General features: G+C 35.0%; 1 protein-coding gene across 5 annotated transcripts in view; it reads left to right on the top strand.

Moving 5' to 3' along the window:
* CRAMP1 (cramped chromatin regulator homolog 1) overlaps nt 1-14,942 on the top strand; it is a 106,207-nt gene that overhangs the window by 26,489 nt on the left and 64,776 nt on the right. For all 5 annotated transcript variants that reach the window (XM_072600025.1, XM_072600019.1, XM_072600043.1 and 2 more), the window contains exons 3-5: nt 4,533-4,726; nt 7,738-7,891; nt 13,483-13,566. In XM_072600025.1, coding sequence (XP_072456126.1) covers nt 4,533-4,726; nt 7,738-7,891; nt 13,483-13,566 — 432 coding nt within the window. The remainder of the gene's footprint in view (nt 1-4,532; nt 4,727-7,737; nt 7,892-13,482; nt 13,567-14,942) is intronic.

Raw genomic sequence — 14,942 nt, 5'->3', positions numbered from 1 at the left:
TCAAGACATTCTGTATGGAAATTGAAGAAAAAATCAATCTTAAGACACTCATTCTGAAGAATCTCATAGGAAGCTCTAGTTTTAGGTGAAATTTGGATAGGAAGAATGGCAAAGGTCAAGTGATATGATACATACTCCAAGGAAAAGATCTGATGTTAAAGTAATATCATACAAAAAAAGATTGAGTTTGTATCTCTTTGTTTTGGAGGGAGTACAAATTACAGGGGCTTCCAGAGTCCCAGGATACTGAAAATGCTAACATAATAGGAATTTATGTGTGTTTTTTATTGCATTGACTATTTCCCATCTGACTGAACTGGCAAATTTGTAAAATAGAGGAGTCAAGTTCATTATTTGGGGGTGTCTGAATCTTTTTGGAGAAGTGACAATGATGATTTATTCTGAATTTCTTCCAAAAATCTGAAATGCTTTCTGCTGTTTACCTTGTGGATTCTTTGCTTTTAACTCTTCAGTTTATATTTGTCTGTCTTAGAACACAGGAGAATGTGCATCTGTCAATTTGTAATCCATATTGATGAATGGTTAAGCACTTAATAGATTTACTGGAAAAGTAATTCTTTGTTCTTTTTTTTGTCTACTATTTAGTGTAGTTTTTTTTTCACTTAATGATATTTTGTTTTTTTCCAATTACACGTGAAGACAGTTTTCAACTTTCATTTTTGTAAGATTTTGAATTCCAAATTTTTCTATTTCTTTCCTTTCCCTCTCCTCGGTCTAAGACAATTTGATATATATGTAACATCATGTTAAACATATTCCCATATTACTCATTCTGTGAAAGAAGAATCAGAACAAAAGGGAAAAACCACAAGAAAGAAAAAAAACAACAAAAAGTGAAAATAGTGTGCATTCAGACTCCATAGTTCTTTAGAACTCTGCACATTGAGAGCATTTTCCGTCATGAATCTTTTGGAATTGTCTTGAATCATTGTATTTCTGAGAAGAGCTAAGTCTTTCATAGTTGCTGTTGCTGGGTACAGTGTTCTGCTGGTTGTTCTTATTTACATCAGTTCATGTAAGTCTTTCTAGGTTTTTCTGAAATCTGCTTGCACATCATTTCTTGTAGCACAGTAGTATTCCATTTCATTCATATACTACAACTTGTTCAGCCGTTCCCCAGTTGATGGGCATCCCCTCAATTTCTAGTCCTTTGCCGCCCCAAAAAGAGCTGCTATAAATACTTTTGGACATGTGGGTCCTTGTCCCTTTTTTATGATCTCTTTGCGTTACAGACTTAGTAGTAGAACTAATGGATCAAAGGGTATGCACAATTTAATAGCCTTTTGGGTATAGTTCCAAATTGCTTTCCAGCATGGTTGGATTAGTTCACAACTCCACCAGCAATGCATTGATGTTCCAGTATGGAAAAGTAATTCTTTAAAAAGCACAGACGATGTTTGTTCTTAAAACCATTCCTTGTTACTATAATAACTTATATTTATGTTTAGCACTTTTTCATTTTTCAAAGCACTTTACATGTTATGTCATTTTATCCATCTTTATAGTAAACATAACAGCACTGTTTTAAAGATTGTGTTGAAAATACTGAAGCTGACTACTTGACAAAAATTATTGCCTTCACTTAAAAAGAAAAGATTCCAACAATGCAGTCGTTAGGTTCTCATTGAGGATGGATTCCAAGCCTGGTTCTGTTCTTGATCATTTAAGGAAAGGAAATGTTCATCTTTGGGTGGGTGCTGATTAAATAATTAGAATTATTTTGCTTTTTAAAGTTCCTTGATGTTGTGCTGGTATTATATGGTCAGAGAAGAAAAGGGGGTAGGCAATTAAGGACTGTATATGAGCATTAACATTTATTTGCTTATTTTGTTTTGTAGATAAATGATTTTCTCCACCCTTACCCACCCTTTTTGACTGATGTATGTATTGTTCTGGACTTACAATTTCTTTTTTCCCCTTAAATTTATTTATTTAATTTTAATGTTCAATATTCAGTTCCACAAACTTTTGAGTTTTACATTTTCTCTGCCTCTTTCTCCTCTGCGCCTCCAACATGGCATGCAATTTGATAAAGGCTCTACATGTACATTCTTATTAAACATTTTCACATTAGTCATTTTGTAAAGAAGAATTAGAATGAATGGGAGAAACTACAAAAAAGAAAAAACAAAACAAAAAAAGAGCATATAGTATGCTTCGATCTGCATTCAGACTCCATAGTTCTTTCTCTGGATGTGGGTAGCATTTTCTGTTGTGAGTCCTTTGGAGTGGTCTTAGATCCTTGCATTGCTAAGAAGAGCTAATAGACTTATAATTTCTTGTATGTCACTGGCTTCCTTTACCAATGCAGATCTGCAACTGCTTTGTATCTTTTAGCTATAGAGAGTTGTAGTAAGTACTGAGAAGTTAGGTAGATAAGTAGGCAAAGCATTTTGAAGCATTTAGTATGTGACTCATCCTTTGCTAAGTGACTTGCTTAGGGTCACATAACCAGTATGGGCCTGTGGAATAACTTGAACTCATATTTTCCTGACTTTGAAGCTTCTCTCTATCCATTACCTCATGTTCCTCTACCAATTTTTTTTTTAGGAGAGAACTTCTTTCCTTAGACTTTCTCTTTTCTTTTAGGGGCAAGAACTTTCTCACTATTGTATTTGTATCCCCAGCACTTAGTCATTTAGCCAGTAAACATTTATTAAGCATTTAACCAGAATACAAAGAAAGGCAAAAACTTAGTCCTTGCTCTCTAGGAGTTCATATTCTAATGGAAGAGGCAACATGCAAATAACCATCTATATACTAGGCATGTACAGTGCAAATTAAATGGAAGGTAACCTCAGAGAAGGGACTAGTAGCAAGAAGGACCAGAAAAAGCCCCTTGCGGAAGGTGGCATTTGAGACTAGCTGAAGGAGGTGATGATGGTCTGAGCCAAGATGGTATCTGTGTTACTGGAGTGAAGAATCAAGGATAATCCTGAAATCGTGAGCCTGATGGTGGTGCCCTTCATAGTAATAGGAAAAGTAGGAAGAAAAGATTTGGAGAGAAAGTGGGTTTTATTATGGTCATGCTGAGTATGACGTTCAGTTCAGGTGTCAAAAGGGTATTAAGGGTTTCATAGATATTTTCATTCATTCTTAATATATTTCCAATATCACTCTAAAAACTCTTAAGAATTGAAAAGGTTCAGAATTCGAAAAATTACATCTCTCCACTTCAGATGCTAAAATGATATTTTTTACTTTGAAGGTGAAAAATAGAATTCAGAGTATCAGATCTTTGTCTAAGGATAAAATGATCCCTTTGTGAAATATTAATAGAGTTTATATAACTTTTTAAACACATTTCATTATTTCATTACAAATGTGAATTTAAACATTTGGAGAGATGTTAAGATGGATTTTAATACACATTTTATTTGAAATACAGAAAAGACAGGGAAATTCATAGTTTTCATTTCCTGATTTCCATAGATACTGGTGTTTTTTAAAAACAAAAATCCACTTAGCATTCAAACACTGTGAATTGAATCACAGATTTATTTTTGAGAATCAACACACTGTGAACCACTGTCCTTTATATCTACTATTTTATTCTAATTTTCATTGGCTAGATTGCCGATATATAGACACACACACACACACACACACACACACACAGATTGCCGATATATAGACACACACACATACACACACACACACACATACCCATACGTGTATGTATAGTGATTTCATTGGCACTATATTTGTGGCCAATTAGCTCATGTCCAGCATGTTTGGTACTTTTCATAGTTGAGTAAAAAATGTCACATTGACCTATCAGCCTCCCTATTGTACACATCATTCATCATTTAAACTGTTAGGTTGAGACTAGAACCATCAGTGCAGATATATAGTTCATTAGTGTGCTTTTCATTGCTGAAAATGAACTAATTGCTAAAGACCTATGTAATCCAGCTGTCAATGGAATGAAATTCCTTTGCTAAGCAAGTCGTTAACTTTCTGAGTTGTAGTCTCCTTTCATTTATTATAAAGGATTACTAAGTGAAGATCTGTGAAAAAGGCCAATTTAAGTAACGGTAATGTGAAAGTGTGTGATATAAGGATTAGGGTTCAGAGAGCCATAAAAGTATTGATTTTTACATAGAGAAGAAAAAGCTAGCAGCTGGAGGCTGGTGAAAAACCTGATCAGACGGGTACCTGTACAACTTTTGACTGTCTGGTTCAATCTTGCCTATAAGTTATGGGATATGAAAATCTACCATTGGAAAAAAAAATCACTCAAAGTACTTGTCCTGTTATTATTTCTGTCTTATTGCTACTTGAACTACTTTACTTAATTTTCATTTACTTCTATCTTCAACTCATCACTATTTGAAGAATTTTTTGAAATCATTAAATTAATGTAATAACCACCACAGATGCTTAGCAGATATTTTTTATCTCATGAACTCTATTGAGCCCTCTGATGCTTGTTCCACAGGATAACTTCGTTTGCTGGAATTTGTGAATGCCATGGTATTAACCCACTGTACTTTGTTTGCTTCCCCCAGGGGCAGACAATGGAGGGCCATCTTCTGGCAATGTATCAGGAATCACTGCCAATGCGCCTTCTGGAAGTTCTAAATCATCTACCAGGAGTCTGGGCTCCTCGAGTGGAGAGAAGGAGGAAGGTAAAAAGGTCCGGCGCCAGTGGGAGTCATGGAGCACTGAGGACAAGAACACTTTCTTCGAGGGACTATATGAGGTGGGCGATGGGCTGATGAAAGAAAACAGTGTTAACTTCCCCTTGCATCCATTCTGTTGGTCTGTCGGTCAGTTTGTCCCCACTTCTTTTCTGCCCCTTTTCTTGTGTCACTTAGGCCACATGCTGGTGCTAATGAGCAAGCTTTCTTCATACCACTAGATAATTAACAAATCCTGAAAGTAGCTTTGAATGTATCAGATCCTATAATATACAAAGCATCAAATAGCTGTTTCTAATCTTTGTTTTTATAGTTTTCTTATTTCATGCTGTTAAGGTGACTGTTGGGATCTGGTCCTGAGTACTTCTTTGTGTTTCTTTTATAGTAACCCAAAGTCTGAGGTGATTTGTTGCTAAAGCCTAGGTGTTTGGAGGTCGAAGATACAGGTATAGGACTCAGACGTTCCTGTTAAAATGATCAGAATAGAAAGGATACTTTCAGATATAGGTTTGAGCATCCAGAACTTAACAGCAATCCACTCTGGAGTCATGTTAGCACATTAGCTGACAACATTCTTTCTCTAAGGTTGATAACCAACAATTTAGTTTGGATAAGGCCCTTAACCTCATATGTATTAAGAAGAAATTGGTTTAGAATATTGTTACAATATGGAGGCAGAGTTTTCGTGGTTAAAATGTAGTTGATTTATGCTTACAACTCTGTAAAGCAGTTTCTTAAGGAACTTGTGTGTTCCTTTAGTTTTCCCATATGAGACTTCTGAAATAGAGAGTAATTAATTAGAAATTGTGCTGCTTGGTAGATTGTCCTCACTCCAAGACAGGCTTCCAGTCTGAGTATAAATTGTCTTGTCTGCTTTAGAAATTTTCTTGTTATATTAATTTTAGATATCTTTTACCGTCTCTTTGGACTACAGTTTTTAGAGAGGATTATGAGATTTCTTATCTACTTTGTTGAGGCTTTTCTTTAGTGGGCTTCGTTGTTGATTTGAGTATAGCAGTTGAGAGAAAACTACTCTTTCAGTAATTTGTTATCTCACTGAAATTAATTTTGCTTAGTTGCCACTAGATAGAAGTCCTTCCCTTTCCCTTGGAGGTGCTTGCAATCTTACAAAAAGGTTGTCATTAAGGGGATAATGGAGAGAATGCTTGATCGGGAGTCTGAGCTAAAGTCACAGCTTTGCTTTCTTTCACCACCATGACTTGGAGCAAGTCAGTTAACAGCTTTGGTCCTTAGTTTCTTCCTCTATAAAAGGAGCAGGTTGGACTCGATGACCTCTGCAGTTCCTCTCAACTCTGAATCTCTGACCCTTTAGTGTTTGATTAATACTGTCCTGCTAACTATTCCTTTTATAGTTTGGGTTTCTTCCTTTGCTTTTTGTCTCTACCCATGGATTGTAAGGAACCTAAAGTGTAGAAATTCACTTCATTACTGCAAATAGGCAACCCCTTTGTAATATAGAGTCTTCAAGTTCCCTAGGACTTTAAATGCCCACCCTAAGTTTGTCTGAGGCAGTACTGACTTGAGTCTCTGCCTTTCTTTTAAGGTAGGCCTTCTTTCTATTATAACATGCTATTTTATACATGGTTGTGCTTGACTCTACTAATTATTTGGTGCTATCATTGATAAAGCATACCCAGAATATTTCTTTTATTTGTTCCATATTGTATTGTCAGTTTCATCTGTCTTGACAGTAGTTAAAGCAGAATGGTGACTAGGATGTAGGTTGGGATCTGTCTGGGACTGATCAGTTGCAGTTTATATAATTCGGAAATTCTCCTTTTGTGGTGAAAATAAAAGACAAGAAAAGATATCTCCAAATATCTTAGTTTTTTAGAAATAACATCTACATAATTATTTTCCCTTTAAAAAATAACAACTGAAATTCTTTCCTCTTTGCTGCAATCTCTGCTTGTACTTTGATTATATCTTCTTACATCTTCCTCCTGACCTCCCTCTGCCTTTTCACTTTGTTCAGTGATTTGTTGTTTTATTGTTTTCCTTTTTCCTGTTCACTGATTTTTCCATTGCTTTTCAGTTCTTTAGTCTTACCTTCAAAACTCACTTCTCTTTTCTCTATCCTTCTTTTCTCTTCATAGCTGGTGATGACTACACCTGTAACACTTTTCATTATATTCATTATATTTCATTATATTCATTATATTTGAGTTTTTATTTCTCTTTCTGCTATCTCCCATTCAGTCTCAGTGTTATCTTATACTGCTTACTTCTCACTTTCTACACTCAAACTAGAAACACCACACTTCTTCATTCATCACATCATCACCTCCCTCTGTTTTTCTTTTGTGTCATTCATTCTTTTTTGTGTTTTGTCTGAAACTTAGCAGCAGCTCATTTTTGATACTAGGATTGTTTAGTAGCTGGTTCTTCTTATATAATGTCTGTGAATATGTTGTCTTTTCTGGAAATGTTTTAAAAAGTTTACATTTAGCTTTTGCACAAAAACATTAAAGAGAATAAGGACACAGGTACTAGTGAGGGAATTAGAAGTAGAATTGTTCCCTTAAGGATTTTTAAAGATTACAGTTAACGTATCTGGAATTGTTCTATTAAAATGCTATGTTTAATGCCTAGTAATATAATTAAAATAAAAGTATAGGACACTCAGTACATTCTGCATCCTGTTTCTGAAGGTGGGGTGTTTTTCTTGGGGGTATGAAATACTTATAAACATTTCAAATATGCATTACTTTGAGTTTTAGGGTCTTGTACTGTCTTCTGGCATGCATATCTGTGACCTGTTAAGAACAGCACTTTTTAACTGGGGAACCATGATAAAATTTAAATTTCTCTTCCAAGATTTACTTCTCTGTGCTCATCATTTAATGTCTAATAGTTGTCTTTTGATCCTTCATCAGATTTTCTTGAAAAGAAAATTAGTATAGCATAATTATAAAGAATAGTTTACATTCCTTTAGTGTCCTCTGTCTCCCTTTTTCCTGCTAAATAAGTAAGAACTAGAAAGAATCCATTTGAGACAGGAAGTAGCATTGTTTTTATCTCTTGCATTTTTAACTTGGCCTTTATCTTCCAGCATGGAAAAGACTTTGAAGCGATTCAGAACAACATTGCCCTGAAGTATAAGAAGAAAGGCAAACCTGCAAGCATGGTGAAAAACAAAGAACAGGTCCGGCATTTTTACTACCGTACCTGGCATAAGATCACCAAGTACATCGATTTTGATAATGGTGAGTTTGTGACTGAGCCAGTTTCTAAGGAGGTGGCTTAGCCAGGAATCAGGTGAATTCGGATTTTGGTCACATATTTGGTAAAGAAAATTTGTCCCCACTGAATGATTTTATTTCCTATTAAATAGAAAAATTTACAATAAACCATTTTCTTGGAACTACTTCTTACCTTGAAAAAAACAACTCAAAATACTGTGTACATACTGATCATAAATTGTTGCATTCTAGAATAGAAAAAGACTGTAGAAAATGTCTACTCTTTCTGCTTTGTTGTGAGCATATTGAGTCCCAGAGAGGGAATTGACATATTCAGGATCACAAAAGTGAGTCAGAACTAGAACAGCATGTTGTCCCCTCAGCTGTGGACAAACACAGACATATAGAGAAACAAAAATCAGGACAAGACTCTGGCCATGGTGTGTATTATGGCAGGAACGCAGAATCTGGAGTCAGAAAACCCAAGTTCTCCTTCTGGGTCAGCGATTTAGTAGCCTTATGACCGGAAAAAGTGACTTCATTTCTCTGGGCCTGTGTATCCTCATCTGAGAAGTGTAGATATTGAACCTGATGATCTTCTAATTCCTGAGGTCATAGAATAGCAGGATTTCAGAATTGATGGGGCCTTAAGAAGGCATTATTAAGTCTAACTCACACTTGAACAAGAAACCCCCTACAACATAACAGAATAATGAATCTCTGGCCTTTGATTTAAGTCCTCTCATGAGAGGGAATTTACTGTCTTCTCAGGTAGTTCAGTCCATTCTTGGATAGTTCTTGTTAGGAAATTTTTCATTATGTTGATCCTAATCTGGCTATTTGCAAGTTCATTGCTCCTTGTAATACCCTGGGACCACACAGAACAGATAAGGTCCTTTTGTCTTTGTAGCCCTTTGTGAAAGATTATATTGTAATTAGATATTAGAGAAAAAAGGAAAAAAATGGGTCTTGCTCTCAAGGAACCCATTGACTTAAAAGGTAGAAGAGAATATCCAGGAAGAGATGGTGATTAATGCTACATGTCAAATGCTACGAAGAAGTCAAGGAGAATTAGGATTGAGGAAAAAGTCATTCATTTTGACAGTGAAAAGAACTTACTAACTTTGAAGAGGATAATTTTTTTTTAATGTTGAGGTTGGAAGCTATATGGTAGGATTTCAAAGGAGCTGATGAGGAGAAAGCAGATGCAACCTGCTATAGACATCTCCCTCAAGAAAGTTAGCCAGGAAAGAGAGGAGAAATATTAGATGATAGGTAGCAGGTGTGGTCAGATTTAATAAGGGATTTTTTTTTTTTTGAGGTTGAGGGAGAAATGGGCAAGTTTGTAGGCAGCAATGAAAGGAATAAGTAGATAAGAGATTTCAGATTAGTGGGATAGAGTTGGGGTGATAGTGGGGGCAATCTGCTGGAGAAGATGGAAAGGGATGGGATCAGCGTATTGAAGAGCTGACCTTCAGAAGGATAAGGGCCCCCTCTTTATCCAAGACAGTGAAGGAGGAGATAATGGGGGAGGTTGAGTAATATGAGATGAAGCAAAGGAGAGAAGACAGAGCTCTTGTTGAATGGCCTCAAGATTTTCAGCAAATCTAAAGAAGGTTCTTCATCTGAGAGCCTGAGGGGAGAGGGTCCCTTGTGATAGCCTTTGTGACAAGTGGGATAGTGAATTGTTTAGAGAGAAGTAAAGGAATCGTCTTGTTGCAGTGAGGAGCCAGTTGAGATAAGATAGCACAAATTTGTAGTGGTTTCATGATTTCTGCTAGTTTAATTATCTATATATCTTGGTTCACATAAGATAACACATATAAAGAACTTTGCAGACCTTAAAGTGACATGTAAATGCTAATTATTATTAAAATAATCAGTCCTTTACCAGAAATATTTGATAGATTTTTCCCAGTTGACCTCTTCTTTTCTTAACTTAGGTGTATTAATTTTATTTATCTGAATGCTTTTCAATTTCATGTAATTGAGATTATCTGTTTTATGTTTTGTGATCTTCTCAATTTTTTAGTTAATAATTCACCTCCTAGTCATAGCTTAGAAATAACATAACATTTATGGTTCACATGATCATTAATTAGTACTTTTTTTTGCAATAAATTTAAAAAATGCTAATTTTTATTTTCTTCAAACATCTAATCACTTCATTTTCTATATATTGACTAATTTGTTTAATTTTTATCCAAGAAAATATTTCAAAACATTTATCTGTGAATGAGACTACATCATGAATTTTTCCCATTGAGCCAAATAGCCTTTATGTGTTTAATGTTTAACTTAATGACTGATGAGGCACTCTGCTCAACACTTTGCCTTGCTATCAGGCTGAATGAATTTGCTAAAGTGAGGGTATGTTGGGACTTTTGCATATATTGCATAAATTTGTGTGTATATATGTATACTCATATATATATATATCTCATTCATATGTGTAATAATTTCTTTAGCATTTTGTTTGCCTTTGATTTTTCTTTTCCTTTTTTTCTCTTCCCTCTTTCCCTTGTTTTGATGAACTTAATAAAAATATATACCGAAGTCCCACTCCAGTGCCTTATGGTAAGAGAATAAGGCTTGTCTATAGCCATAGGTTGTCTATAGCCATGACAATGAATTATGTGCTAACAAGGTTTTGAATGTAATTCCAGCAACAGGCTCTCTGCTTTCTGAAGACTGGGATCATTAAATAAAGTGAGGCTTGTCACTAGTAGACTTGATGATGATGAGCTCTTTGGCCTTGGCAACACTCGAAATGTGAAAAATTTAAAAATACCCCTCAGTTATATGCATCCCTCTTTTGCACTGATAGTGGCAGAATATAATGAAAGGAGGTGAAGGTGCTAGGAATGACATAGTTATTAGACCTTAATTTAGCTGTTGATAATTCAGTGGCATATAATGATGAAAGATCTGAATTGTGTCAATCTTGACATTCTTGCTATAAATTGATCCAGAAAAAAAGGCAGATGTTGCAAATACCCAGACACATGTGACTCATGGCTTTTCTTTGGAGTGGCAAATAAAGGAGTTGACAGTTATTTTTATCACTCCGTCAAAAAACATAATTGTTGGAATGTTAAATATTTGAAAGAAAACACCATGAAAATAGTTGTAGCTTATGTACCAATGTTTGTTGCAGAGAATGAAGAGGTAGAAAAGTTCCATAAGGAACTTATAAAACCCTGTAAGGTAAGCACCACACATACTTTATATTAGTGACTTCAGTGTAGGTGAGGATTGAAGAAAATATTACAAAATATGACTCTGTAATAAGGATTGAAAGAGATCAATGATTTATAGAATATGTAGAATCCTCATGCTTATATGTCTTGAATACTTTTAAGAATTAGAAGATATTAGACGTGGCAAACTCCAAATATCACAAAAAAGGAAATTGATTCTATGTTAACAGAAAGAAAATGACTAATTACTGTTGTAGCAATTAATCTTTAACCAGCTTATTTATGTACCATCAAATCTATTTGTTTGAGCAAAGAATAAAATTAGGACAAAGCTAGAAGAAATCATATTAAGAAAGAAGATAGGCTAAAAGCAACTCAGTTATAATCTATTTTAAAGTAATTGCTGATAAATGGAATATGGATGGAAGAAATGATAGACACTTCAGTAACTTCATATGGAAATTTAGTCATAAAATACCAAAAGACCCTAAACACTGCATCAGCAAACACTTCATTTACTTGCTGAGTGGAGAAAGATGGCATCCAGGGGCAACACCAATTTAGAATATGAAATCCTTTTTAGAAAATTTTACTCAGAAGAATATTGGAAAACTATGAACAGTATTACTTTACAAAGTATAATGAAGGAGTAGATGAAGGCTTAGTTAAGAGGCGTAATTGTGAAGGTGTTTAAGGATCATAGTGGAAAGGAGACAAGCAGGAGAAAAATGGAAAATATATGTAAATATTTTTATAGCAATAATAACTGCTAGCATTTCTGAGTTGGTATACTCCTTGGTCCAGGAGTTTTGCTCCAGAGAGACTCTTGCTACTCTAATTGAACCATGAGTCACTCTTATTCTAGAACATCCTCAAAGTCCTCTTTGAATCTGTGGCCACTCTAAGGATTTAGTTTTATTCTAGGACAGATCCAAAGATTTGTTTCTGAGATCACAACAATCCTTTTCCAGAGGCGGCCCAAATTTCTGAGATTATATGAGAAATCAGTACAGCCTTTTGAGAGACTTTTAGGCCAAGGACCAACTGTGTTTATAATCCTTCCTGGTATTGTGACGAATAGGTAAAATCCTCTCCCCAAACACTTGCCTTTATTTCTTCTACTGCTTTGTTTCTCTGTCACAGATCTCTAGCAGTCCATGGGGGGGTTAGGGGTGGGGGAGGTAGATTGCATTCTCATGTACACTTTCCCTTAACATTAAATCATCAGCAAGATATCCATGAACTCTCCAGTATGTGACACACTAAGGTTGGGTGTAGGGTAGGATGATTACTGCCATCCGCTGCACTTCAGTTTCCTTCTCATAGCAAATCTGCTTCTGGTAACATATACATTTATTGTACATTAACCGTAAAGTGATCCAGTGTTCTTGTGTTTGTTTACATGATGATCTGGTTTACTATACTGTTCTTCCCCAGCTTGATGACAGGAAATTATGGTGACCTTTTTAAGGGCTCTATCATTCTGTGGCATGCCCTTTCTTGTGTCCACAGCAGTAGCACTTCAGTTTATCTGATTATTGAGAGGGGAAAACACAGCCACAGAGTTCTGAGTTAGAGGGATTATGTCTTGATTTTATAACAGTTTTCTTGTTTTTTAAAATAGCTCATCACTCTTCCCATTTCAAACTTTCTGGTATTTTTTGACTTTTGTAATATTTTCCTTACTTTTTCTAGTGGTCTTCCTGTTTCCTTTCAGATATTCCCAACATGTTTCCTAGTCTGCTGTCCCACGTTCTCTCAGTATCACCTGTCTTTCATCTCTTTGCTACTCCTACCTTCAGTGTCCTTATATATAGCAGTATAATCCAGGATTGATGATTCTGGAGGAAATAGAGAGAAAATAGTCACTGTAAGTGTATTAAAAGGTTAAGGGAGGATTGGTCTTTGGTGTATCGGGTGATGAAACAAACGATTGTCATACTTTTTTTTCAGCTTCCTGCCTTGACCTTGGCTAGATTGCCTATAGGTGTCCCTTACATTTGATAAGAGAACAAGTAAAAGAGAGGCCTAAGTTCATGTGGCTGGGACTGTTTGCTGCAATTCAGATACTCAGCATTACTCAAATGAATCTTAATGAGATTTTTTTTATGAGGTTTAATGAGGTTTTTTCTTTGTTTTGTTTTGTTTTTAATATGGAATTTTAGGTAGGGAATGGAAAGGAAAACTTGATGATGACTCAGTTTAATTTTAAATATATCCTTTAAAGACTCATCATTGGAAATGGACTTTTTCCTCAAACATTATAGTGACATATTTGCTATGCTAGTTAACCATTCATTGTCTCTATTTGAAACTTTTTTATAATCTTCACTCCTCACCATATGACCTATTTAGCCTCCAGGACATTTTTGTATTTCATCTTAACAAAGTTTTATTCTATTTTTTGTTTTTCAGTGTTTTCTCGAGGACTGAAAAAATCATCCCAGGAACTTTATGGGTTAATCTGCTATGGAGAATTGAGGAAGAAGATTGGGGGCTGTGAGTATGTTATATGTAACATGTGAGAATCATTTGATAGTTTTAAAATAATGTGCCTTTATGTAAATGTTGGGTTACATTATCTCTTGTCTTAAATTACTTCCTAGTAGTTTATGGCTTGATGAGGATAGTTCTTTTGTGATTGTACCAAGGATTCTTTTTTTTCATTTATTAATTTATTTGTTTTCAGTTTTCTACAGTCACTTCCATAAGTCTTAGATTTTTCTCTCCCTTCTTCTCCCCTCTTTCCCCTCTCCCTCTCCAAGATAGTGTGCAATCTTATATGGGTTCTATACATAGATTCTTATTAAACACATTTTCACATTGGTCATGTTGCATAGAAGAATTTAAATGAATGGGACTAATGTCTGTGATAAAGGCCTCATTTCTAAAATAGAGAACTGCACCAAGGGTTCTTAACCTAGGGTCTGTGAATTTAGTATTTTGATATCTACTTCATTATGATAGGTCCCTGGCAATCTTGAATATTTTATTTTGTACATTTAAAAGCAAGGTTCTGAGAAAGAATCTCTAGTCTTCACTGGAGATGTTAAAGGGACCAGGACACCAACAAGTTTAAGTTTAAGTTCAAAAGATTGTGCAGAATATTTGTAAGCTAGCAAATGGTGGGGTTTTTTTTGAAGTGGTTATTCAAACAAAAATTAAATATCATAAAAATTTTAGTTTGTAGTGAGGCAGCATGACCTGATGGTTAGAGAGCTGGCTTTAGGGTCATGAATGTTCATATTCACATTCTGCTTCTCATTTATCCTGGCTTTGTGGTCACAGCACTTACCATGATTTCTGTCTTATAGTAGGAACTTAATAAATGTTTATGGATTGATTATTGATTTTGTCTCTGGACAAGTCTCTTAACTTCTCAACACCAGGCAATTCTCTTAGGTTATAAAATGCAAAACAGTTTCCAGTCTCCATTTTTAGATGGAAATTCTTCACCAAAAGTACTCAGGCTAGTAAAAATCACAGGTTTAGACTAAAATGAAAAAAGACTAAATGAAGATTCCATAAATTTTAGAGAATTAGATAATTTGTTTTAATTGGTGACTGTGGAATGGAAGTATCCCTGATAACTTAACCAGACATAACCCTACCTTTAAGGAAAATGTATTTCTAAAAAAATAAGAATAACAAAAAGAGATTAAATACCAACTCTTTCTCATTTTTCTATCTGAAGGGATAGTTGAATATGGATTTGTATTCTTACTCCTCCTCCCTGAGTTTCTTTACTACTTTCTAGTTTCAGTCTGATGAGCTCCAAGTTATTATTCAAGGGTAGCCAGAAGACTGCGTATTATGACTTATTTGTTGCGTGTTAATATTTTTGAGACCACATAAGTTTTATAATATGTCATTAA

Source organism: Notamacropus eugenii, chromosome 1 (genome assembly GCF_028372415.1).
Source record: "Notamacropus eugenii isolate mMacEug1 chromosome 1, mMacEug1.pri_v2, whole genome shotgun sequence".
Lineage (NCBI taxonomy): Eukaryota > Metazoa > Chordata > Mammalia > Diprotodontia > Macropodidae > Notamacropus > Notamacropus eugenii.
This window is presented reverse-complemented; position numbering and strand designations above follow the sequence as displayed.